General features: G+C 37.9%; 2 protein-coding genes across 7 annotated transcripts in view; one reads left to right on the forward strand and one right to left on the reverse strand.

Moving 5' to 3' along the window:
* The window catches only part of cenpp (centromere protein P), a 150,579-nt gene that overhangs the window by 95,279 nt on the left and 29,761 nt on the right, over nt 1–25,539 (forward strand). The gene's annotated exons all lie outside the window — the stretch shown is intronic.
* ecm2 (extracellular matrix protein 2, female organ and adipocyte specific) overlaps nt 12,097–25,539 on the reverse strand; it is a 33,296-nt gene continuing 19,853 nt past the window's right edge. For 2 of the 3 annotated variants that reach the window (XM_023263545.3, XM_055010657.1), the window contains exons 5-12: nt 23,912–24,739; nt 22,906–23,021; nt 22,371–22,506; nt 21,405–21,562; nt 18,851–18,990; nt 17,859–17,971; nt 17,068–17,281; nt 12,097–13,568 (exon numbers count right to left, since the gene is read on the reverse strand). In XM_023263545.3, the coding sequence (XP_023119313.1) occupies nt 13,376–13,568; nt 17,068–17,281; nt 17,859–17,971; nt 18,851–18,990; nt 21,405–21,562; nt 22,371–22,506; nt 22,906–23,021; nt 23,912–24,739 (1,898 nt within the window). In that variant the 3' untranslated portion in view covers nt 12,097–13,375. The remainder of the gene's footprint in view (nt 13,569–17,067; nt 17,282–17,858; nt 17,972–18,850; nt 18,991–21,404; nt 21,563–22,370; nt 22,507–22,905; nt 23,022–23,911; nt 24,740–25,539) is intronic. The other variant, XM_035945106.2, reaches the window with a different exon arrangement.

A 25,539-nucleotide genomic window follows, 5' to 3' on the forward strand; every position in this document is an offset into this window, starting at 1 on the left:
GCACTGTAAAATAAATGAATAAAAAATCAGTACAAAATAATTAGCGAAGACAAAACAGTGGTGAATAAATCTATTTTTAAAAATAAGCATTTCTAATTTTTTTTTGATTTAAATACTGAAAAAAAGGTGTAATCTTACGGTCAAATGTTGTAAAAGAAACAATAACGTTTGTGACAATACAGATTGTTGATTTAAACATTATTTACTTGTGTTTAGGGTTATCACGAAAGTCAAGACTTTTTTCTGTGATTTTACTAGTTAATATCAGTAAATTTAAAAAAAAAACACAGGGAATCTACAAATGAGGATGTAAAAATGACACCAAAGACACAGAAAGATGCAAACAAAAATGACAAGACACAAAAAGATGCAAACGTGACACAAAACTATGTAAAAATCACGTAAAAGACACAAAATATACACACAAAAATGATGTAAAAGACACAAAAAGATGCAAAAATGATGCAAAAGGATGTAAAAATGACATAAAAGACAAAAAAGTTGCAAACAAAAAAGACAAAAGGATGCAAAAATGACACAAAAGACAAAAAGATTTAAAAATGATGCAAATGGATGTAAAAATGACAAGACACAATACGGAAGGAAAAATGACAAAAGTCACAGAAAGATGCAAAAATAATGCAAAACTATGTAAAAATGACACAAGACAACAAAAATTGCAAGCAAAAATGGCACAAAAGATGCAAAAATGATGCAAAAGGTTGTAAAAATTACAAAAGACAAAAAAAGTTGCAAACAAAAAAGACAAAAGGATGCAAAAATGACATAAAGGACACAAAAAAAATGTAAAATGACACAAAACTATGTAAAAATGGCATAAAAGAGCCAAAAAGATGCAACAATGATAAACCTGAATATCATAGATACGTTGATCAAAGACTGTTTCTTTCTCTGATAAATGGTGGAATTTGGGTGATTTTTTTTGAAAGATATTATTGTGCTCCAGTACATTCAGAAAACTTTATTTGTCCCCAGGGGGGGCAATTAAACAATCTGTTTTATGTTGTTGTCTTGATTTTAATGTTTTAGAGTTTTTAGAATTTCAAGTAATCTACTGCCACAAAACATGCACCTAAAATGAAATTTCCAGGGTGATTCAGATGTTTTCAGATCCGTCTGCAGGAGTAATGGCTGGGCTGATTATTTTCTGTAATTTTCCTGTCACGTCTGAAAGCAGCAGCTGCATAACAAACACTTTTTCTGTCTTTTGTTAATCCTCGCTGGGAACAACTGGATTTCTTTCAGCCTGCAGGCAGCCGTCCAGAGCTCTGAGTGACTTGTTAGGACGGATTAGTGTTTGGCAGGGCGGCCCAGCTGACTGGAGGTGATGCAGACCGTCACGATAAAAGTCTTTTCTGGGGATTTGATGCTGAGCAGAGTCAAATTAAACGTTGAACTCTGCACCATGCGTGTCCTAACGAGGCCCAACAGGAAACCCTCGAGCTTCACTCTGGAGGCAGAAATGAGAAATACCTCCCAAGAATGGAAAAAACTAGCGGGGGCTCGCTCCCTCTGGGGGTTCGGCTGTTATACAATTCCTTTTTCCATTCGGCGCTGGTATTTTCTGCTGAGCTGAGCTGGAATGCTGCAGCCAGACCCTCCAAATATGCCCTGGTTTGGCAGCCGGACGGACCGAAATGCTCCGAGTTCTGGGCTTCGGAGCATCTCCTCCGAGGGGAAATCATATTTTCCGAACCATCGCAGTTCTGGTGCAATGAGCCGAGCTCTTTCATGTTCAACATCGTCTCTGAAAGACGTTTAATCAGATTCACCGTTTATTTTTCTGCTGCTGGTGAAAAAAACAAATGGGGGATGTCACAAAGCCTCAGAATGATGAAGTTAGAATGAGACAAAAAGGTGCAAAAATGACAAAAACACACAAACTGGCAAAAAAAAACCACGAGTGACACAAAAATATCACAAGACAAAAAGATGCAAAAAATACACAAAAGACACAAGATGCAAATAGTGCACAGAAGATACAAAAAATGACACAAAAGATGCACAAATGACATCAAAAATAACAGGCAAAATGACAAAAAGACAAATGTTGCAAAAAAGGACACAAAATGAACAAAGAGGACACAAAAAGCGAAACTTGGAAAAAGACAAAAATGACACCAAAATAACAGGCAAAAATGATTAAAAAAAAGACACACGTTGCAAAAAAAGACAAAAAAGTTGTGAAAAATGACACAAAAAGATGCAAAAATACACAAAACACTCAAAAAGATGCAAAAATTGACACAAAAGACAAAAAAAAAGCAAAAATGAGACAAAAAATAACGGGCAGAAATGATGAAAAGATACAAAAGTTCCAAAAAATAATACAAAAATATATGAAAATGACACAAAAAGATGCAAAAAATACACAAAGATCCAAAAATTATACAGAAAATACAGAAATTACACAAAAGATGCAAAAAATGAAAAATACACAAAACTTGCAAAAAAAGACAAAAATGATACAAAAAATAACACAAAAGACACAAAAAAGATGCAAAAATGACACAACAATAACAGGCAATAATGACAAAAGGCACAAAACTTGCAGAAAATGACAAAAATGACACAAAAGACACAAAAAGATGCAAAAATGACATCGAATATAATAATGACAAAAAAATGCCAAAACGAGAGAAAAATGATGCAAAAAGATACAGAAATAAGACAAATGACAAAAAAAGATACAAAAGGCACAAAAAGCTGCAAAAATGACAACAAAAATAACAGGCAAAAATGACAAAAAGAAACCAAAATTGCAAGAAAAATGGCACAAAAAGATACAAAAGTGCAAAAATGACACAAAAACATACAAAAAGATGTAGAGAAAGCAAATGTCTAAAATATTTTGATATAAATATAATATAAATACATCAATACAAGGTCCTGAACCTCTACGGAAACAGAACAACCATGACGAAGAGGAAACGCTGTCATTCTAACAGTGTCGTATTTCACATTAGACATTTCTGAATTCTCTCCTTCTTCTTCATGGTTGCTGCGATGCTTCAGCTGGATGTTTCAGGAGTTTTATTTGTTAAATTCACCTGGAAAGCTTCACTTTACTAACCCCATTAAATCTGTATCAGGCAGCAGTAATGGAAAAAAAAAGACAGTTACATAACACTCAAAGTGGCGAAAGATGAAAAACATCACATTACAAAAGCACTCTTGTGATCCAAATAAATCAGACTGATCTAGTCCCGTCAACAGAACCTGAAAAACCCAAACAAAGGCCTCATTTATCCTCAGCTTCAGATGACATGAGGAGCTTTTTAGACCTGCAGCCGTCATCTGTTAATGAGGTAAATTACCTAAACGTCCTCAGACCTCTGCAGCGGTTTAAAGGTAATAAATTTTTAGTTACAGTCGTTCATCAGGAGGCAAGCACGAACAGGAAGTCAGAAACTAGACTCTCCTAGAGCCCGCAGGGAGAAGCAGGGTTTGTTTTAGCGCACAAAAGATTGATTAACTCCTTAGTTTTTACCTGCAGAGAGAAACAAATGATGGATCTGACGAAGCCTCAGAATGATACAGCTAGAATGAGACAAATAGGTGCGAAAATGACCCTAAAGACACAAAACTTGAAAAAAAGAGACAAAAATTATACAAGAGAAGACACAAAATGATACAACAACAACCCGAAGACACAAAATGACACAAAATAACACATTAAGATACAAAAAGATACAAAAATGGCACAAAATAACACAAGATACGAAAATGACCCAAAAAAATACAAAAATGGCACAAAAAGATACAAAAATGACCCAAAAAATACAAACATAGCACAAAAAGATACAAAATGACACAAAAATATGCAAAAAAATACAAAAAATTGTATTTACATAAAACCTGTAAAAAAAAATTTATTTTTTGTATAAATGATAATCTGTTCTTTTGTAGTGTGTGTTTGCAGTTTTTTGAAAGAAATGTTGTTTTTCTTTAGGTTGGAAAAATGGTAAATAATTGTTATCTTGCAGGTTTTTCCTGTTTTGTTAAATTACATCAAATATCTAGTAAAATCACAGGAAGCGTGTTGTTTTACACGTTGACCATCAGAAGTAAACAAATAAATAAAATAACATAAATAATGTCCACATCAAAAATCTGGATCTTTTTTTTCGAAAGATAGTTTGTTCTTTTACAATTTGTGACCAATAAATTGCACTTTTTAAATCAGCAAATGTATATTATTCTTAGATATTTGCTGTTGTTTTGAGAAAAAGTTATATTAACGATCGTAAAAATTACTGTATTTAGAATATCATTATTTTACTAAACTTTAAATAACTTAACAGTATTGTTTTTTACATTCTGTTTCTGCCATCTTTGCTGTCAGATTATTTTTTTTACAGTGTAGCAGCTTCCTGGTCTGCCACAGAAAGATTTAATTCAGTAGCTTTAGAGGGAAGTTGGTTTGTGGTGATGAAAAAAAAATCGATGGCGTAACTGTTGGAATTGCAGCGTTGAAACTGCAAATTAAATGCTCGAGATTATTTCCTGATGGGTGATGGTCTGCGCCTGATGGGAGGCGTTCAGGATGTCTCCGCTCTCGAAGGATCTCATAGTTTCCAGCCCATCAGACGTCGGCTCGGCCCCGTCTGGAGCTCGTTGTGTTCTCGTGTTGAGCAGAGTTTCCTCCATCTGGGCCTTTTAAAGCTCCGAGTCACCGGGGCAACTCGCTGGGCGACGCTGCCAAGCCGTTGCCTCAGCGCTGTTGCTGCTTTGGTGCCACAGGAACGTCTGGATGCCAGGAAACATTTAAATCCAGCCGTGACCCTGAAGCTCGGTGTGTTACCTGCTGCTGGGAGTGTCGGTCCGACTGACAACAGAACAGTGTTCACCACATATCAGCACCGAAAAGTAGATTCACACATCAGGATACATCTGTTTCTGCTGCTTAACGCAGACTCAAAACTATCACTCTATCTTGAGCTATGTCCACAATGACTCAAAATCTGTCCACTGTGACTCAAAAATTCTCAAAAAATTCTGAAACTTGTCCAAATCTACTTGAAAATTGTCAAAAATGTCTTGAACCATGTCTAAAATATCTCAAAACCTGTTCAAAAATTTTTGAAATTTGTCCAAAATGACTTGAACCATGACCAAAAAGACTCAAAATCTGTCCACAATAACTCAAAAATTCTTGTGCTATGTCCAAAATGACTTTAAAATTGACAAGATGTCTTGAACCATTTCCAAAACTACTTGAAATTGTAGAAAATGTCTTGAACCATGCCTAAAACATCTCAAAACTTGTCCACGTTCTTGAGATTTGTCCAGACTGACTTTAAAATTGGTAAAATGTCTTGAAGCTTGTACAAAATGTGTCCAAAATAGCTGCAAGCTTGTCTAGAATAAACTTGTCCAAAACAATTTTAAAATTGTCCAAAATGCCTTGAACCACATCTTAAAAAGACTCAAAATCTGTCCAGTGACTTAAAATCTGTCTAAAATTACTCCAGAATTGCCCAGATATTCTTGAGATTTGTCCAAAATGTCTCCAAACTTGTAAAAATGAACTCAAATTTGTCAAAAAACTACAACCGTGTCAAAAATGTCTCAAAACTTGTACAAAACTACCTGAAAATTGTCAAAAATGTCCTGAACCATGTCTGAACTATCTCAAAACTTGTACAAAAGTTCTTTCGATTTGTCCAAAATGACTAAAATTGCCCAAAATGTCTTCAGCCATGACCAAAAAGGCTCAAAATTTGTCCAAAATGACTCAAAAATTCTCCAAAAGTTCTTGTCCAAAATGACTTCAAAATTGATAAAAATTTCTTGAAACTCATGCAAAACTACTTGAAAATTGTCAAAATGTCTTGAACCATGTCTAAAATGTCTCAAAACGTGTCCAAAAGTTCTTGAGATTTGTCCAGAATGACTTTAAAATTGGAAAAATGTCTTGAAGCTTGTCCAAAATGTTCTCCAAATTGTCCAAAACAACTGCAAACTTGTCTAAAATATCTCAAAACTTGTCCAAAGCAACTTTAAAATTGTCCAAAATGTCTTGAACCATGACCGAAAAGACTCGAAATCTGTCCAAAATGACTTAGAATCTGTCAAAAATGACTCCAAAATTGTCTAGAAATTCTTGAGATCTGTCCAAAATGACTTTGAAATTGGAAAAATGCCTCAAATTGGTCAAAAACAACTGCAAACTCATCTAAAATGTCTCACAACTTGTCCAGTTGCCTTAAAATGTGCCCAAAGTGGCTCAAATTTTGCTCAAATTTTGCCCAAAATGTCTTGAAAATTGTCCAGAGTTACTTGAAATGTATCAAAAATGACACAGAAGTTGCCCAAAATGGTTTGAGATTTTACCAGAACTTAAATGTCTTGTGTCTATCTGCTGAACTGATGAAGTCAGGAGGCTCAAAAATGATGGAAAATCCATTAAAAACTTGAATCTGGACCTTGTCTTTGGAGTATGAAGGTAGAACTTTGCATGACTTCATTAAATGAAGTTCCTGTAGATAAGAAATCTGCTGATTCTGGGAACTTTATTCAGATTTATTGGACTTTATTTGGAATTATTCTTTAATTTTCCGTCCTGAATGGAGCAGATTGGACGTTCTTCTGTCTGTTTTTACCTGATAAACTGTCTGCTGTGATTTATTTCTGTTCTCACTGATGTGACTAATGAGGATTAGATTGCTCTTTCACGTGTTTGATATTTGAGGCTGATGAACGCAGCAGCTGTTGGCAGACGGGAAGAATTCTCCGTTTTCTGCAGGAAAAACCTTTCATCTCCCAGGAAAAGTCTCAGATTCTTGTTTTTTATTGCTTTTCTACTTTTCTATTTATTTTTTGTCTGCATGTACGCGATTATCTAATGTTTGTCCAAGCGGAGGAGAAGCCGAGGTTTTCACGCTCTTCACGTTTTCCTGCTGCAGTCGGCCTTTAGATGTCTGAAGGAAATGATCCCAAACCTCAGAGGAAAATATTAGGACTGACTTGACTTTTCCAGCTCCAATAATTGCAGCTTTCAGCGAGAATGTAGACGACACGTGATGTAAGGATATCTGTGTTTTACCTTCCTGTAATACTCATCATGGTTTCTCCCGGAGGCCGGAGGCGATAATTTGATAACGTGGAAGTAAACGAACTTCCTGCTCCTGGATGTACAACGTCATATACCTTCTGCTGAATATTTACATTCATTTTACCCTCCACCTTTACAAGCCTTCCAGGACCTGCTGCTGAGAAACATCATGATGCTGCGACCACCTTGCTTCACATCCATGTGATACCACCACCATGCTTCATATCATGATGTTGCCACCAGCATGCTTCACATCATAATGATGCTACCACCCTGCTTCACAGTGTCAACATGCGATTAATTCCAGCCAAACTGAAGGTGTTCTGCAGATGGACACGCTATGATTGTGTAACTTGGTTCCACATGTTTGAGTCGCCACTCGGTTTTGATTTCCTGCAGTTAAAATTCCCAGGCGCCGGCTGATGGCATTCACTAAACATTGTGTTTTTTAGGTTTGTTGTCGATTTACAGACAACATTGCAAATTTTCCTGTAAAATTACAGTAAGCTTCTGGAAGTTCAGTAGATTACTGAGTATACGCTTTAATGCTGTGACTCAGCTTTCCTATAGTATGCTGCATTTACAGCTCCTATAAAAAGTATTCGCCCCCTCTTCCTTGGAAATTTTCCTCTTTTATTGCTTTACACCATTCAGTCATGACAAATTTAATTTGGCCTTTTTCACAAGAATTTCCCCAAAAAGACTCTTTCACGTCAAAGTGAAACAAAGTAATATCAATTAATTAAAAATATAAAACTTAGAATTGGTGATTGCTTAAGTATTCACACACTTGGTTCCAGTTCGATCATTGATTTATTGTTGGTCTCAATCAGTCTGAACATCTGGATGCTGCAATTTTGCCTCATCCTTGTTTGTATAACTTTTTAACATCTGTCAGGATACACAGAAATTGTGAGTAAACAGCCTTTTTCAACTCCAGCTACAAATTCTCAGTTGGATTGAGGTCTGGACTCCAGAACTTTAATCTTGTTGTCTTCAAACTATTTCTGTGGAGCTGTGGCTGTTTCCTTCGACTCATCACTTGGATAGAAAATAAACCTTCTCCAAGTCTCAGTTCTCTTCAGACTGCATCAGGTTGTCCTCCAGGATTTCTCTGTTTACCCTCTACCTTTACAAGCCTTCCAGGACCCGCTGCTGAGAAACATCCTCACATAATGATGACGCCACCATCGTGCTTTACATCATAACAAGTCTGATGGACATAAAGCTCCATCCTGGTCTTCTCAGACCAAAGAACCTTCTTCCAGGGGACTTCAGAGTCTCCACATGTCTTCTGGTGAACTCTAGTCCAACAGTTGTTGGATGAACAGTCTCTCCCATCTCAGCTGCTGAATCTTGAAACTCCATCAGCGGAGTCATAGGTGTCTTGGTGGCCTCCCTCTCTAGTCTCTTTCTTCTCGGTCTCTCAGTTCTTGAGGACGTCCTGCTCTAGTCCGATTTATTCGTGTTCCATCTTCCTTCCATTTCTTAATGATTGATTTAGCTGGACTCCAGAACATATTCAGGGACTTGGAATTTTTTTCCCCTGACTGATGCTTTTCAAAAACTTTTTCACAGAGTTGCTTAGAATGTTATTTTGTCTTCATGCAGTAGTTGTATCCAGGAGTACTGATTCCTTAGTGACTACTCAGGGAGATCTAATTGATTTTTTTAATGATTTCTGAGAGTGCCCAGAAACTAGTTTGGGTTCAGAGGGTTAAACAGCAACATTTAAATGCTTTCTTGTGAGTGCGTCTGTTGTGTCTTTCTGCTGATGGATGAATTCTGACATATTATTTGTACCACTTAAGGGTAAAACGGAGGCGTAGAGCACACTGCCTCATTCATAGCATGTGAATCTGGAAATTTACTGTCCTGGAGCTGAGAACCGACTGTTTAGGCTGCAGCTTGTTGGAAGATGCACAGAGAACCTTGTTTCTACTAAATTATTATTACTGGGTTTTTCTAAACACCAAATATTGACGTTGGTATTCAGCCTACTGAAGCTGGTGCTGGTTTGGGTTTAAAAAACAGACAAGAAGAAGAAGAACATGTGGGGTTGTGTAAACTTTGGACTTGTAGACCTTTTTACTGTAGTGAAATGTGAAAGATACGGAACAACATATTCACCCAGTGAGGCTTTTTGGGGTTCAGTTTGATTTAGTTCTTATTCTAGGTGATAATTCTAGGAAAATCCAAGCAAAGAAAAATCTGACTGTAACCCTTTGAAATCCAAAGGGTTGTTTTTGTTGTATTTGTTGTTGCTGTCACATTTTTCGCTGCAGTCTAAAGTCCTGCACCTCTATGGAAACACAACAACCATGAAGAAGAACTGTCTTCTCTACAGCATCACACAGTTAGAATGACAGAGATCTGAAAAAAAACCATTGAATTTCTTTTATTATTTATCTTACAAAACTGTAAAAATCCGAAATCAACGCATCCAACATCTTTCCAAGCGTCTATACATACTATTAACACTGGAAAAATGGCTGGTGACACTAAATATTATGGATGTTTTACGTTTTTTAATTAGTTTTCATGCTTCTCTCCTCTGTTTTGTGGAAACATAGCTTGTAGTTTATCTGAAAACTCAGAATTTTTGTCAAATGATTCTTAGTCACAATGGAATCACTGATGCCTTCACAGTTGCAAAGAAAAACTAAGATTTTTCAGTTTTTTACAAAATCAAGTTGGTACAAATGGTCAGTTTTTGGCAATTTTTTGTTTTTTTATGTTATTTTGCTGAAATATCATGTAGTTCAGCTTTGATTTGCTTAATTTTCCAGATAAAACTGAAAGTCACACATGATTAGTTCAAGGACTCTGTAAATCGGAAGATCCTTCAATTTTTTTTTACAGTTTCTGGCTGATAAATGCTGTTATTTTGGAGAGTTTTTTTTGCCTTTCAGAGTTGCTGCTGGGTTTTGGGCTCCAGAGGGTTAAATGTACAGTATGAATGAGTCACGTATGAAGCTTGTATCTGGTGTAATGTTGCTGCCATCGATGGATGAGTTATGTCTTGTAAATGGAAACCGATGTCGAACGGAAAGACTCCTGTGAACTTTTGGCATCGAGAATGAATCAGTCTGAGCTGCAGTCAAGGATGTTTTACCGTCTGCCTGCTCACTGAAGCTCAGATATCCTCTAAGAAATGGGTTGCAGTTTCTGTTTTTTCTGAATTAAATACTTGTCTTGGCTAAAAATAGCATGTCACATCCAAATTTTTCTTTTTGTCTTTTCTTTTTTTTTTAATGGAACGTCCTTAGCATTGGACTTCCTGTGAACTTTCATCCGTCGTCTTTTCTACCATTTTTCAGAGTGGACAACTGTTTAAGAGCTTTATTTAAAAAAGCAAAACAATCTGCAAGGATAAAACCTCCTTTGCTGTGTAGAGGACATTGAGAAAAGAATCCACAATCCTGAACAACATGCTTTCTGCTTCGGTCAATCCCCTGGTACCTGAAGTAACTTGCACATTATATGAAAGCATAGATTTAGTCCAAAATAACTTTCAAACTTGCAAAATGTCTTCAGACTCATCCAAAAGTACCTGAAATTAAAAATTTGTAAACTGTTTGCCTTTGATTTTCAAAAATTCTCCACTCCAATAAAACAGCCCATGTAGATAAAAATTTCAAGTAAATCAGACAGTGAGGCCTTTTTTCACAGCAAAATTCCTGTAAAGTAGTCCACAATAAAAGAAAACTGTCAAAAATGTCTCTAAACATCAAAATCAATCACAAACTTAGAAAAATTTGGCTCAATAAGTGTCCAGTTGCCTTTTTTGGAACATTTTGTCCAAAATGTCTTGAAAATTGTCCAAAATTACTTGAAATGAATCAGAAATTACACAGAAGTTGCCCAAAATGGTTTCAGTTTTTAGCAGAACTCTGAATGGACAGATTCACATCCTTTGTTGTGTAAACTAGCAGCTCCATCACCATGGTTGCTGTCATTGTTGGTGAACCTTCTGGTTTCTCACAATTCCTAAATTGAGACATGTGAGTCCTGGTCGTTAATGGACCATCAGCCATGTGAGCTGGAGTGAATATAAACTCTGTAACTCCTCATTAGTCAGTCAGAACTGAAGAAGTCTCTTGGCTGGGAGGTGGAGCATCTTCAAGAACCTTCAAGAAAAGTCCAGTTGGTTTCTACTGAAGCTCCTACCATGAGTTAATGCCGTTTCCATGAAAGAGTGTACATGGTCTGCAACAATGCTTAGGTAGGTAGTACTTATCAAAGTAACGTCCACATGGATGGAAGACCCAAGGTTTCCCTGCAGAACATCACCCAAAGCATCAAACTGCCTCCACCTTCTTCCCATAGTACATCCTGATGCCATGTGTTCCCCAAATCTTATGCTTGATTGGATGAAATCCAACTATTTAGGATGTCCTCTACACAGCACAACAGGTTTTATCCTTACAGACTGTTTTGTTTTTTGAATAAAGCTTTGAAACTGTCCCCTGCAGAGGACTAAATGCATGATATTCAAGAGGATAAAGGATAAAAGACGAGATAACTGAGCGGACTTCTCTAGCTCTCCTGTTTTAACTCGACGTGAATCTTGAACACAAAGAGTAAGAAGAATGTGTCACATGCGTGAGCTCAGCCTCCTTCCCATGTTGGAGCTTTTATGAAGGTCGGCACTGGAAGAAACGGAGCCGAGAAATGGAACATGAAGGTGCTGAGGCAGTTAAAAATAATGTGCAGGGCCTCGTGGTCGCACTTCATCGAATTCTTTCCATTTTCTTTTATTAACGTTTTCATTTTACTGTGTATGCTGCGGGAATTCTTTCCATTTTAGAGGAGGCAGATGTGTTTGATTTTGAAGTCTGAGAGGGGTTCTGTCACCTTGACAGGCCGGGTAACGGTGCAGAACCAGCAGCCAGACCTGAACCGATGTGTTTGGACCCGAGAAGAAGAAGAAAATGTTACTCACAACTCGTAAGGGTTCGGTCCAAGAATATGACCGGAGAGCAGTTTCCCATAAGGCAAATTACATCAGCAGTCACTGAGATTTGACAGAAAAATTCCTTTATTTCATGTTCAACCTGCACATCAGATGTCAACACGGAGCCTTTCTTCCAGTAGTGTCTTATTTTGGATGTTATTTCAGTAACATACGGGTCATTAAAACAAGCAAAAGTGGAAAAAGTTCCCATCTGACCCCCTCAGAATCACCGGATTTTATTTCATCTGCAACAACTTTAGCATACTTAAGAAAATCATGTAAGGTTTTACCTTCATACTGTGAATATTTTCGGAGTTACAGGCCCCTGAAGTACGTAATTCTCACTTTTTAATGAATTTTTCTGTCATTTGCGAGCCCCAGAACTTCAAAAGTTCAGGGAATAGACATGGGAAATTTCAGTTCTGTTAACAATTGCAACCAAATCAATCTACAACCATCCGACCATCTTAGTCTAAAGACCAAATCTGTTTGTTTTTTATTGCTCCTTTAACCAAATTTGAGCATCATAGTTTGAACAGTAAAACTGCAGCAGTTTTATGTCTATGAGTCCTAGAAACAATCATTGGTATCCTGGATATGTTTCTTTTTAGTTTGTCCACAATGAGCCAAAAATGTACCGAAATACCTCCAACTCATCCAAACTTTGTCAAGGGCTTCCCACAATGACAAAAAACTGCCACAAATGACAATTAAATCATCAAAATACCTAAAACCCTTTTGAAATTTAGCAAAAAAATGTCCAAATTGAGTCAACAATGGTTAAAAATGACTCAAATTGACTAAAATGCCATAAAACTGTCCAGAATGATTCTAAATCCGTCCTAAAGGAGTTAAAAATGAAGCAAAATTACCAAAAGAGACCACAATCAATGAAAAATTGTTCAAAATTATTTTGAAAAAAAATCCAGAATGATTCAAAAATGACCCAATCAATTTTATAACCAACTTTGAGTACCAATGTTATGGGATGTTTTTCTAATTAAGGCATTCTTAAACTCTCACAAAATGTCATATTTTAGATTCTATTCACTGAAGGAATGAACACCTTGAGAATTCCAGTTAAATTTGGACCTATCTCTAGGTAGTTCAAGGGTCTGTCACTCTGAAAATACTCATGTTATGAAGATAAAACTTTGCATGACTTCATTAAACATACTAAAGTTATTGTAGATAAAGAACCGCTTGATTCTGAGGAGGTCCAGTTGGTTTTTCACGGAATGTACCAATACATCAGTGGAAGGCAGCCAGCAGAACTTTCATTCTGACTTCTGTTGGCAGATTAAAACCCAAAACCTTAACCCTGTTTAAGCAAGTGTCTCTCAGTTTTTGGTTTTGTGGAGGATTCGGTCACTTTTCTGGGGTTTTAGGACGACGCTGGACGAGGCTCGGACGCAGGAGAAGGCCGACGGCGAGACCTTCTGGGGGTCGATGTAGTTGTTCTCCAGCCTTAAAGCCACCAGTGTGGCATCTCCGCTGTGGTTCGGGTCACAGATACTTTCCTCGGGGATACTCCTGGAAGACACAGCACAGAATACAGTGAGATACAGTTTTATATCAAGGACAAGAGCTGAAACTAACAGTTAATAACTGCACCAAGGAACACAGCAGAGTTATGTGACGATCGGTGTTGGTTTGTCTGTCTGTTGGCAACATTAATTAAAAACGGTCTAACGGATTTGGATACATTTTCAGGTAAGGTCATAACTGACACAAGGGCCAAGTTATTAGACTTTGGCAGTGATGCGGCTTATTGTCTGGATCCACGGATTTGTGAAAGATTTCCGTATCATTGCGAGTTAGTGGCACAGCATCACTGTAACTATGACAACAAGTGAACACTACACCGGCTGCCTGCTGACGATCACATGATAGAGATCCTACTAGAAAACCACCACTGCAGATTTATCGGGACTTATCCATCGGAAATGATACAATGATTTTTTTCCAATCAAACAAAGTGCGATTAATAGTTCAGAAACCATCTGAAAGGTTCGAATCTGATGAGCTTTTTTTGCTGTCTTTACAGTTTCTGGCTCTGATAAATGGTGTAATTTTTGTGATTCTTTGTAGACAACAGTCCTTTTAAAAACCTGCGAACAGATTCCAAGTGTTTATTTCAGAATACTGAAGCCAGAGATCTGCAGAGGGGCAACATCTGTATTTTAAAAACCTATTTTAAAGTCATCTTACTCATACATGTAGCCGTAAATAACACCTTGATTACTTTAAATTTATGTCCTTTTTAAAACAGATTTTGCTTTAAAGAGGATAAACTCACTTGATGTTTCTAAAAATAAATTCCTGACGAACGTTGTCAGTCTGTTGTAGTTGTTTTGGTTTCATTTTTGCTGTTTATTGATTCCTGCTCAGGTTGTTGTGGATTTTCCTCCACCTGCAGTGTTGAAGCTCAGGGTTTGAACTGTAATAACACTTTACATAAACCAACCTGGAGCTCAGACCTGTGAGGTGTCAGGAGGTGATTCAGGGCGACTCCCAGGTGGAGACGCGAGTTGTTTTGTTTCCCGTCGTCATGGCGACTCTCCGTCCAGTGAACTTTGGGCTAAATGTTGTCTGGCAGCCGGATGAGTGAGTCAGTCTGTTCGGGATCCATCTGTTGTGGGACTTCTGTTGTTCGTCCTTGTCTGGTTGTGCGGCTCTGATTCAACCACCTGCTTTTATTGTTTGACTCGGACTCTTTCTGGAGCTTCACTTTTTCATTTTTCTGAACGTTTTTTCACTCAGATGAGACACTTTAAATCCCATTGTGCGCCAGTAATTGACTCCCTCAGCCATGTTTCAAGTACAAATTACAAATTTACATCAATTAGTTGGAGCAAAACTTCATTTATACCTGGATGTATTTGTTATTGGAGTCATGGTTGTTCTGTTTCCATAGAGGTGCAGGACTTGACAAATATTTATATAGACATTGGTTTTCCCTCCATCTTTTTGTTTCTTTTTGTGTAATTTTTGCACCTTTTGTGCCTTTGTGTCATGTTTTTGTGTTATTTTTGGATTGTTGTGTCTTTTTTTATATCTGTTTGTGTATTTTGTGTCTGTTTTGTGCATTTTGACTCATTTTGTCTGTTATTTTTGGATTGTTGGGTCTTTTTAATGTCTTTTTGAGCATTTTCTGTCATTTTTGTGCTTTTTTAATGGATATTTTTAAGACATTATGGACAAATTGAATCATTTTGGACAATATTTAGTCCATTTTTGAGTCTCTGCTAATCCGTTGTAGAAAGATGTTTCACCATGCTGAATGTATCTCCAACAGCTTGCTCCTCTGTTCACTGTTTCTGAGCCATGATGCATTTATTTATTGATCCATTACGTTTGATTTTACTCTGTCCGAAACTGACCACAATTATTTGCCCAAAATAACATAAAATTTCCAGAATTACTTTAAATTTATCTGAAATGGCTCAAAATCTGTCCAAAATATCATAAAAATGTCCAAATTGACAAGAATTGTCTTAAATAACTTGATAACTGTCCAAACTGATTTGAAACACATGCAAAATTACTCAAAATTTGTTCAAATTGACAATTTTTTGGACATTTTTGAGTCCAATTTTTAGATTCAGAACTTTGTATAGACAAATATTTATACAGACATTTGTTTTCCCAACATATTATTTTTTGTGTGTAGTTGTTGCACTTTTTTTTTTTTTACTTCGTTTTATGTCATTGTTTTTGCAACTTTTGTGTGTGTTTGTCATTTTATCTGTTATTTTTGGATTGTTTTTATATTTTTGTGTATTTTGTGGTCATTTTTGTACTTTTTGTATATTTTTTGCTCATTTTTGAGTCTTTTTTGCAACTTTTTTGTCATTTTTGCCTGTTGTTTCTGACACTATTGTCTCTTTGTGTCATTCTGCACAGAAGACATTTCTGAGTTCTGTCTCCTTCTTCATGGTTGTTCTGTTTCCATAGAGGTTCAGGTCTTTATGTTGGGGTGAAAAATGAAGAAAAACGTAACAGGAGCAACAAAAAAAAAAAAAAAATAGAAAAAAAACACTCAAACTGCTGCTTGGAGGTTGGTGGGTTGAGTTGTGGAAGTTCTGTGAAGTTTTGGTGAAAATGGAAAACTATCTGTAAAGTGAGAACCTTCATTCTCACCTTCATACTCCCACTTTGTTGGTTATTATAATTATTCTGTCAATTACCTGTAAAAGTTTACAGATTGCATTTTAGCAACAGAAATATTGATTAAACCAAATGTGAATAAACTTGAGCGAAACCGCTGTCAGTTAAAACTGTGCTGGTGGTTCAACAGAGTGACTAAATCAGGTCTGAAAGCCTCCAGAATGAGAGAAAACTGCTCATGAAGTTTAGACTAAACAACTAAACATCCACTGACAAGGCTCCTGATCCTCAAACCACAGTAATTAAATACTAAAACGTCTCCATGGGTTCGTTTTGTCATGAGCTGGAGTCAGAGCTGAGATAGTAGATGAGTCATTTAGGGTCGTATAACTCACACCTATTAAACTACAGGCAGCAGAAGGCTGGCAAATCACTGAGTGCTTCTAATTTTACCTTTTGTACCTCTTTAATAGGTGCTTTTAACAGGAAGTCTATTACAAATACTTAACCTTTTTAAATTAGTAGGAACCAGGAGAAGTAGAATTATGGTCAGCTGTAGAAAGATGTTTCACCATGCTGAATGTATCTTCCAACAAATGTTTTGAAACCTCCCCAAATATATTAAAAAGGTTGTCCAAAATAACTTAAAACTCATCAAAAGCAATAAAAGATTTGTTCAAAAAGACTTTATAATAAATGGTGGAATTATGTTGGCAGTTTTCTGAGATCAACACATCATTCAGAACTGCTGGTGGATTTTGTGGTTCAGAAGGTTAAACTACAAAACAGGAGGAACACGGAAGCAAAACATTTAGTTTGGCTGTAACTCTACAACCATGAAAAACCTCGTGAGTCTTTTTTCAGTTTGTCGTCATTTAAAGTTTAAAACCTCCCAGGTATTAGTGAATTTTTGGCTTCTTACCTGATCTTGTTGTTGTTGAGTCTGAGGAAGTGTAGGTTGGTCATGGCGTTGATGCCCGACGGCACCGACAGCAGCTGGTTGTTGTCCAGACAAAGTTCCACCATCGAGTCATACGACCCAAAGAAGGACTCGGGTTCGATTCCCTCCCCGTCCAGCTTGTTGTAGGACAGATAGAGATACTCCAGACCAGGATCCATGTGGGCGAAGACGTAACCTGTGAAGGTCATTAGAGGAAGCAGAACTTACGATCACCAGAGTTACAACAGGAAGACATTAGAAAATGACTCAGGAGGAGTCATGTCTAGAAGATGATTCTTGTGTCAAATGTAGGTAAAAATAAGACTTTTCATTTGCTGTAACTTGTTCTGACCAACCAGCATTATCAGTTCAGAGCTGCTTTGTGCTCCTAAATATACATATAAATGTACCGTTCTTAGTTTTTGGGACGTGTCGTACCATCCTGCCATGAGTCATCTGTCCTGTTTGTTATCCATGTGTTCTAGTCACTTACCAGGTGTCCTAGTCACTTACCAGGTGTTCTAGTCACTTACCAGGCATTCTAGTCACTTACCAGGTGTTCTAGTCACTTACCAGGTGTCCTAGTCACTTACCAGGTGTTCTAGTCACTTACCAGGCATTCTAGTCACTTACCAGGTGTTCTAGTCACTTACCAGGTGTCCTAGTCACTTACCAGGTGTTCTAGTCACTTACCAGGCGTTCTAGTCACTTACCAGGTGTTCTAGTCACTTACCAGGCGTTCTAGTCACCTACCGGGGGTTCTAGTCACCTACCAGGTATTCTCTCTATGTTGTTCCCCACCAGAACCAGGTGGACCAGAGATCTGGGCAGGTAGGACGGAACCAGGTAGAGCTCATTATGTGAAAGGTCGATGGACTCCAGATGTCTGTGGACAAAGAGGAGAGAAAGAAGAGTTTGTAATTAAAAAGCAACAGAAAAGATCACAATTTATTTTCCTGATTTTAAAATAAATAAATATATAAAATTTACAGGTAAAACCTGCAATGTGAAATATGACAAATTTTAACATTTATTCAATGTAAATTTTGTGTACTAAAGATTGAAAACTGGATTTTTTTTTTTAACTTGTATTTTACAGAGTTTTCCAGTTTGGTTAAATTATCGATATTATCCAGTAAAATCACAGAAGAAGAAAAAAATGCCAAAACTCTACATTTAAAAATCTGTATTTTTATACAAATCGTAGTTTGTTCTTTTACATTTAACTGCAAAATGACTCATTACTGACTTTAATTCAGCTAAAAATATTATTATTTTACAAATGTTTGCTGCTGTTTGAAAGAAAAAATTTCTATAATAAGAACTACAAGATGCTAAATATTTTTTTTAATTCCTGATTTTTCCAGCTTTCCTAAATTACAGATAACTATTAAACGCACAGAAAAAAGTAGTAATTTAAATGTTAACAGTAAAAAACAAAGACAAAAACTGTAAATAATATCCACTTCATAAATCAGTATTTTTTGTAAATGGTAATTAGTTAATTTGCAGTGTTTTGCTGTAGAAGTTAAACTATTTTACTGTATTAAATTAGCAAAAAATCTAATTATTTTACGTTTGTAATTATTTCTACAATTTTTGAACATCGGAGTATTCCAGAGTTTCTTAGCATGTTTTTCTTACACTCCGACTACCAGATTTTCCCAGTTTTTCTGACAGATTATTTTCTTTTCTGTATTATTTGCTCTGCTGGTGAGCTTGTTTGGACCTTGGCTATGGATTCAGTGATGTCAGCTGGTCTCACCGGTGGTTGATCCAGGCCATCGGGGCGATTCTGGACTCGTCCAGCTTGTTGTGTCTCAGAGAAACGAGATTCAGGTTGACGGTCTGATTGAAAACCGTCTCTGAGATTTCCTCGATCAGGTTGTTCTCCAGGTACAGCTCCTGAAAGACGGAAAACAAACCTCACGTTTGACTTCGTCGAATCGGAGAGGAAAGTTCTCTGATCAAAGCTGCCGTAGGGTCTCCAGGTTTTAATGAAAGCATCATGCTAACAGCGGGAGCTTTTTGTTCGTGGATCTTGGCAGATTAATCTGTGGTTGTCTGGGATTGTTTAATCTTCTGAACCACAAAACCCACTGGTGGGTTTCAAAAGCATGTTAACCTTTAAGCAAATACTATTTATCAGAGCCAGAAACTGTGAAAGTGTGCACAAAATCATTGGATTTTTAACTTCCCAACGGTCTTTGAACTACTCCTCTGAGACTTGCAGATCAAATTTAAGCTTAAAATCATGATATTTCATCAAAATAACCATAAATAGATTGTTTATTGGAACCAGATCCTATTAAAAAGCAAAAAAATTCTCCATTTCTCAGTGCAACCAACAGTCCCATGAGAAACTGGACACTTGGAATTCAGCTGTATAGCCATAAAATCTAACTTGGAGCTTTTTGTTCACAGATTGAATCAGATAAGTTTATGTTTTGTTGGGATTGTTTAAGGTCAATGAGTCATAATCCACCCAAAACTGTTCAACTTAGAGTCTTTTTGGTAAAACTGTCTCCTTAATTAGAAGAACAGCCGACATAAACATTCAATATCATCCTTAAATCATCATCATTAAGAGTCTGGATAAATCCTGGAATCACTGAACAAACGTTGACGTTAGAGCAGCTCTGATTCTGAACACCACCAGAGGAGGTTTGGAGTTTTCTAACTGCAGAGTGTAGAATGTCTGCTGGGCGGTAAAATTAAGGTTTTAAGGTGGATTTACAGCAGCAGCAGCATGTTGCTGGTGTTTGTGGTTAACCAGAGGCTGTAATCTTCTGGTTTCCACAGGTAGGAGAGGAAACTTCTGAAGTTTAATCCGGCGGGTTTCATGTAATTAGACATGAAGCTGCTGGACGGTTTATTAGAACATTTATTGGGGTTTTTTCAGTGTTGCACATATTCTTTGGCAACTGCTGTCCATAACTTTTAATTTATGCCAAAACTTCCAAATTCCACTTAAACAGCAGTTTACAGACCTTTAAAAATGTCATGTGTTAAAACTGAAGAGCTGTGATGAATTTTTAATTTGTTGACGTTGAGCTCTTTAAGCTTCTTCAAAAATGTCTGTCTTTTAAAAATCACCAAAATTACACCTTTCATTAAACTCTAGAACCAGAAAGAACCATTGAATTTTCAGCTTTACAACAGTCCTTGAACTACTCATCTGTGATGTACCATTCTGTTGGGTAAATTAACTAAATCATGGAAATCGCGATATTTCAACAAAATCACTTTATTCCACATGCTTCGTTTAAAAATTCACCAAAATACGGCAACCTCCATCCTAAGATACTCATTGACTACACTTTATATACACTATATAAATGTCTGAAATTAAAATTCAAGCTTTTTAATCATCACTAACCTTAATCACTAAGCGTTAAACTGAAAAAATCAGCAGATTTTCAACTTTAAATTGATCTAATCATCTGTAACGTGCTAATTTGTCTCCTAACTTCACTAAATCTCAGTGAAAACATGGTATTATTTGATCAAAGTCACTTTTTTCTACATGTCACGGTTAAAAATTCTACCAAAAATAATCCATTTGCTCAAACCAGATTCTGTACAACATATCAATTTTGAACAGTTGCCTGTTGTTGTTTCCAGTACAGCAGAAGATTTTCCTTCTTTTCTCTTGCTGTCTACTATCAGCTGTTGTTTACCTCTGTATTCAGTCGTGATTGCAGCATTGCAGAGACAAGCGAATCTCCCCAATAATTGAATTTTTTGTGCATAAATAAAAAACTTTTAAATTGATTAGACTGAAATACAAAAACTGGTAAATGTTAAAATATAATCCAACAAACCTCCTATTGAGTTCATACTACAGAACACTTCACCCCAAAGCTTTTATTCTACATGTTAGATTTAAAAACTCCCCAAATATAAACTATTTGCAGTAACGAAATTCTGTTAAAAGCAAAAAATTCTGCACTTGTTTGTGCATCCATGAAGGTTTTAGGGACTCGCCTGAGACCAACAGTCATGTGACCAAAATTCAGGAACTTTTCAGCTGAACTGCAGGCTGTGTGTACACAGAGTAAAGAGTGGAAACATTTAAATATCTATAGAAGAACATAGAGCCTCTTTTTCTTTTTCCAGTGTTGGTTTTAAGCCATGCAAGTCTAAGTACACACAGTCGGTACATTAAAATTGTGAATGGCTCATTAAATGGATCATGGCTCCTGTGTGGACATGCTGGTTCCAGATAAATAATGGAAGAAATGTAACTTGGAGAGGTTTCTTTGATACAGTAAATGTCTGTCAGAGTGAGGAACGGTCGGAGTAGATTAACTTCCTACCAGCAGTGACCTGGGCAGACCCTGTGGTACAGTCCGGAAGTGGTTTCTTCCCAGTCTGAGGTAGGAGAGCTGGATGAGTGGATTGAAGGCCAGAGGATCAGTGTTCCCTTCACTCAGCAGATTTCCTTCCAGCTCCAGGATCACCAGGCTGCTCAGATCTTAAAGATAAAAACAGATAAACCAGCGTCACCGTCCGTCGACTGGAAAAACCTGCAGAACGGAGCTGTAAATCCTCATTTATAACATCTCTGTGGATCAAAGGAGGTTAAAAATTTAAAACCTTCGACTCGTGACCAGTGATATGAGCTGTGTCGACCGTTCTGAGTTATATAACACCAAAGATTAGGGCTTATCATTTAAACATCACCACTGAAACCACAACTTTTTCTGCTGCTTGATACAAAAAGAAAAGTCTTGTGGTTTTTATTTTCCATGACTGATCTACAAGAGAAGTCTGTCTGACAGAACATCATTTAATCTGATTTAAGGCTTCTTGGGCACACTGAGTTTCATGTTAACTTTATTTAAAGACAGAGTTTGTTGACCTCCAGCTCCACAGCAACATGAGAGTGGAATTACTCAAATTTTGTCCAAAATGAATTGAAATTTAGAACATAAGTAGCTGGAAACCTGTCCAAAATTTCTTAAGACTTGTCCAAAATGACAAGGAACAGGAAAGAACATCTTCAATCAGTTGTAGGGCTGCACAATTAATGGAATATGAAGGTTTAAAATGCTTCAGTCACAGAAACAGTCCATGTAGATGAAATCACCTGATTTGAGGTAAATCTTGTCAAAAATAACTCAAAACTTGTCCAGAATGTCTTAAAACATGTCTCAAATACTTTAAAATTATTCAAAGTGTCTTAAAACATGTCCAAAATGACTCAAAGTGTGTACAAAATTGCCCAAAATATCTCAAAACTACTTTAAACTTGTCCCAGACAAGTGATGCGTTTGTCGAACCTTGGAAGCTGTTGTCGTCGATTTCTCTGAGTTGGTTTTCGTTGATCTTCAGCTCCTGCAGGGTTGGAGGAAGGTCTGGAGGGATGACCTCTAGAAGGTTTCCATCCAAGTACAGACGGCTGAGCATCTTCAGACCCTGAAACACAGTTAAACTGGTGATACTGGGAGGTTTTTAATGGTCATGAGTGCAGAGTTCACTCTCATGAAGTCCTGTTTAAGGCAACTGATTGGTTTTAAACTGAGCCTGATCCTTTGTTTAGTGTCACACAGAGATGACAGTATTTAATAGGATGCAGCTAAAATGTCTGCAGTGTGGAAATATTTTAAAGATTTTGAATTATCACTGCCATAGTCCTATATAATAGCCTAAAAGTTTAGAAAACAGAACAGATGTTTAATATTTGTTTACTCGCCTCCCTTTAAACTTTGACACTAAAGTTTCTAACAGTTTGTGAACACATTCACTGTGTAAACATCCACAGGCATTTAGAAAACACAGTTTTTATTGAGTGCTCCAGCTGTTGGTGTGTCTCACTTTGAAGGCTTTAGCGTCGATGCCGGCAGAGGTGAGTTTGTTCTTCTTCAGGTTGATCCACTCCAGGTTGGGGATGCCGTTAAAGGCCTCGGCTGGGATGCTGCTGATACTGTTTCCTGCGAAGTAGAACAGTTTCAGTCAGTTCACAGTGAAAGCAAGAAACTCTGCAGGTTTCTCCCTGAACATTCTTGTGTTTTATAGATTTTTACTTGATGCAACAAAGGACAGGGCTCTAATAGTTTATATTTTTATCCTGGTTCCAAGTTAATAAAATGATCCTGGTCTGCTGGAGTTCAGTTCTAAGGAGTTTCAGGTTGCAGCTTCATCTTGAGCTTTGCTTTTTCCAGTTTCAATGATGTTTGCTGCAGGTTTTAGACAGTTAATGCTGTTTAAAAGACAACATTGTCTCACTGATCTCCTCTTTAATGTTTTAAACTTGCGATTGTTTGCATGGTAAAAGGATTGACTAAGTAGACTGTGTTGTTTCGTCTCTCGTCCAACAGCTGTGTCTTTGGGCTTGTCTTGTTGAAACTTCAAACTGTATCCAAGATCAACCTTCTGCTGATGATTTTAGGTTTTCCTGAAGACTGTGGAGGTGATCCTCCATCTTCATTATTCTAGTCAATTTGCATAAAGCTCCAGTTCCACAGAGCATGGTACTGCCACCACCATGCTTGATGGTAGGTTTAGTGTTCTTGGTGTTAAAAAAAAAGACCCAAGACAATCTGAAACCAGTCCTAAAAAGGTCTAAAACCAGGACCACAATCAACCTAATCCAGTCAGCACAGTCCTAAACCAAACCAGTTGTATGTAAACTTTTCCTTCTGTTGTTATAAAACCATTTTTGAGCCAATTTAAAACTGCACTGTAAAGAATTCAGTTTCAAAGATTTTAGAATTGGAGATGTAAATAAGAGTGTCATCAGCATAGAGGCGAATAAGCTATTTAAATGTATTTGACGATGGAGTTTAATAATAACAATATTTAAAAAGGAGAATAAACTCACCCTCCAGACTGAGAGATTTGAGCTCAGGGATGGTAAGAGGAGGGAAGTAGGTCAGTTTGGCGTTTTCACAAGTTACAGTAACGTCGGAGATATCGCAACCTGGAGGGAGGCCTCCTCTGTTCGCCTCCTCTTCATGCTCCCTTTCCACTTCATGTTCCTTCTCCACTTCATGCTCCTCTTCATGCTCCTTCTCCTCTTCATGCTCCCTTTCCACTTCATGCTCCCTTTCCACTTCATGCTCCACTTCATGCTCCTCTTCATGCTCCTCTTCATGCTCCTCCTCCACTTCACGCTCCTCCTCCAGCTCGGTTGCAGCCGGAGGTTTCGGTATGGGAGCAGGCTGGAGATCTTCTGGTTCCTTTGGGAGCATCTGGAAAACATCTCCTCTCAGCCACACCTCCTCCTCCTCGTCCATATTCAGCAGCTCCTCCCTCAGTAGCTCCTCCTGCCTCCTGCTCTCCTCCTCCAGCTTCCTCTCCATCTCCCTCGCCTCCCTCTCCGCTGCCTCCTTCTTCCTCCTGTCCTCCTCCTCCTCCATCTTCCTCCTCCACTCCTCCTCTTTCTCCACCTGCAGCCTCAGCACCTCCTCTTCCTGCCGCCTCCTCTCCTCCACCATCTTCCTCTGCTTCTCCTCCTGCTCCTTCCTCTGTTTCCTCCTCTTCTTCCTTGCCTCGTCCTTCCTTCTCAGACGCTCCTCCTCCTCGCGGTGCTCCTCCTCCTCCCTCCAGAGGATCCGCTGGATCTCCTCGTGGGTCAGAGGCTTCACCGGGTCGCTGGGGTCGCTGGGAACTGGGGAGTCACCAGAAAGGTCAAGGCTGAGGTCGGGGTCTGGGGAGCCAATCAGAGGCCAGGAGGAGGAAGGAGGGAGGAAGAGGAGGAACAAAGATAACAGATACAAACAGAGAGGAGACGCAGAAAGAGGAGGAGAAAATAAAGAAAACTACAGAAAAAGAGGAGGAAGCAGGGTGGAAGTGGACAGACAGACAGGAAATGGATGGAGACACAGGAAGTGGACAAACAGACAGGAAGTGGATGGAGACACAGGAAGTCAACAGGGAGACAGGAAATGGACAGACGGAGAGATAAGACGTAGACACAAAGGGCAGGAAGTGGACAGAGACACAGGAAGTGGACAGAGACAGACATTAAGTGGAAGGAGAGACAGGAAATGGACAGACAGGCAGACAGGAAGTGGACAGAAAGACAGACAGGAAATGGACAGTGAGACAGAAAGTGGATGGGGACACAGGAAGTGAATGGAGAGATAAGATGTGGTCAAAGACAGGATGTGGGTGAGGAGACGGGAAGTGAATGGAGCGATAGGGAGTGGACAGACAGACAGGGAGTGGACAGACAGAGAGACAGGAAGTGGACAGAGAAACCAGAAATAGACAGTGAAACAAGTGGACAGAGAGGCAGACAGACAGGAAGTGGACAGAGACAGGAAGTGGACAGAGAGACCGCTTTGTTAGCGCTGCAGACAGACAGATTTCTGTTCCAACCAGTTTGTTGAATCTAAACAACTCAACAGTCTGAACAAAATCCTCAAACTTGAAGATCTCGCTTGGCTAAAGTTGGTCTCTTTGTTTCCACTTGTGTTGGAGCTGTTTACTTCTAAATCTGCATCT

This window comes from Amphiprion ocellaris, chromosome 5 (genome assembly GCF_022539595.1).
Source record: "Amphiprion ocellaris isolate individual 3 ecotype Okinawa chromosome 5, ASM2253959v1, whole genome shotgun sequence".
Taxonomy (NCBI): Eukaryota; Metazoa; Chordata; class Actinopteri; family Pomacentridae; genus Amphiprion; species Amphiprion ocellaris.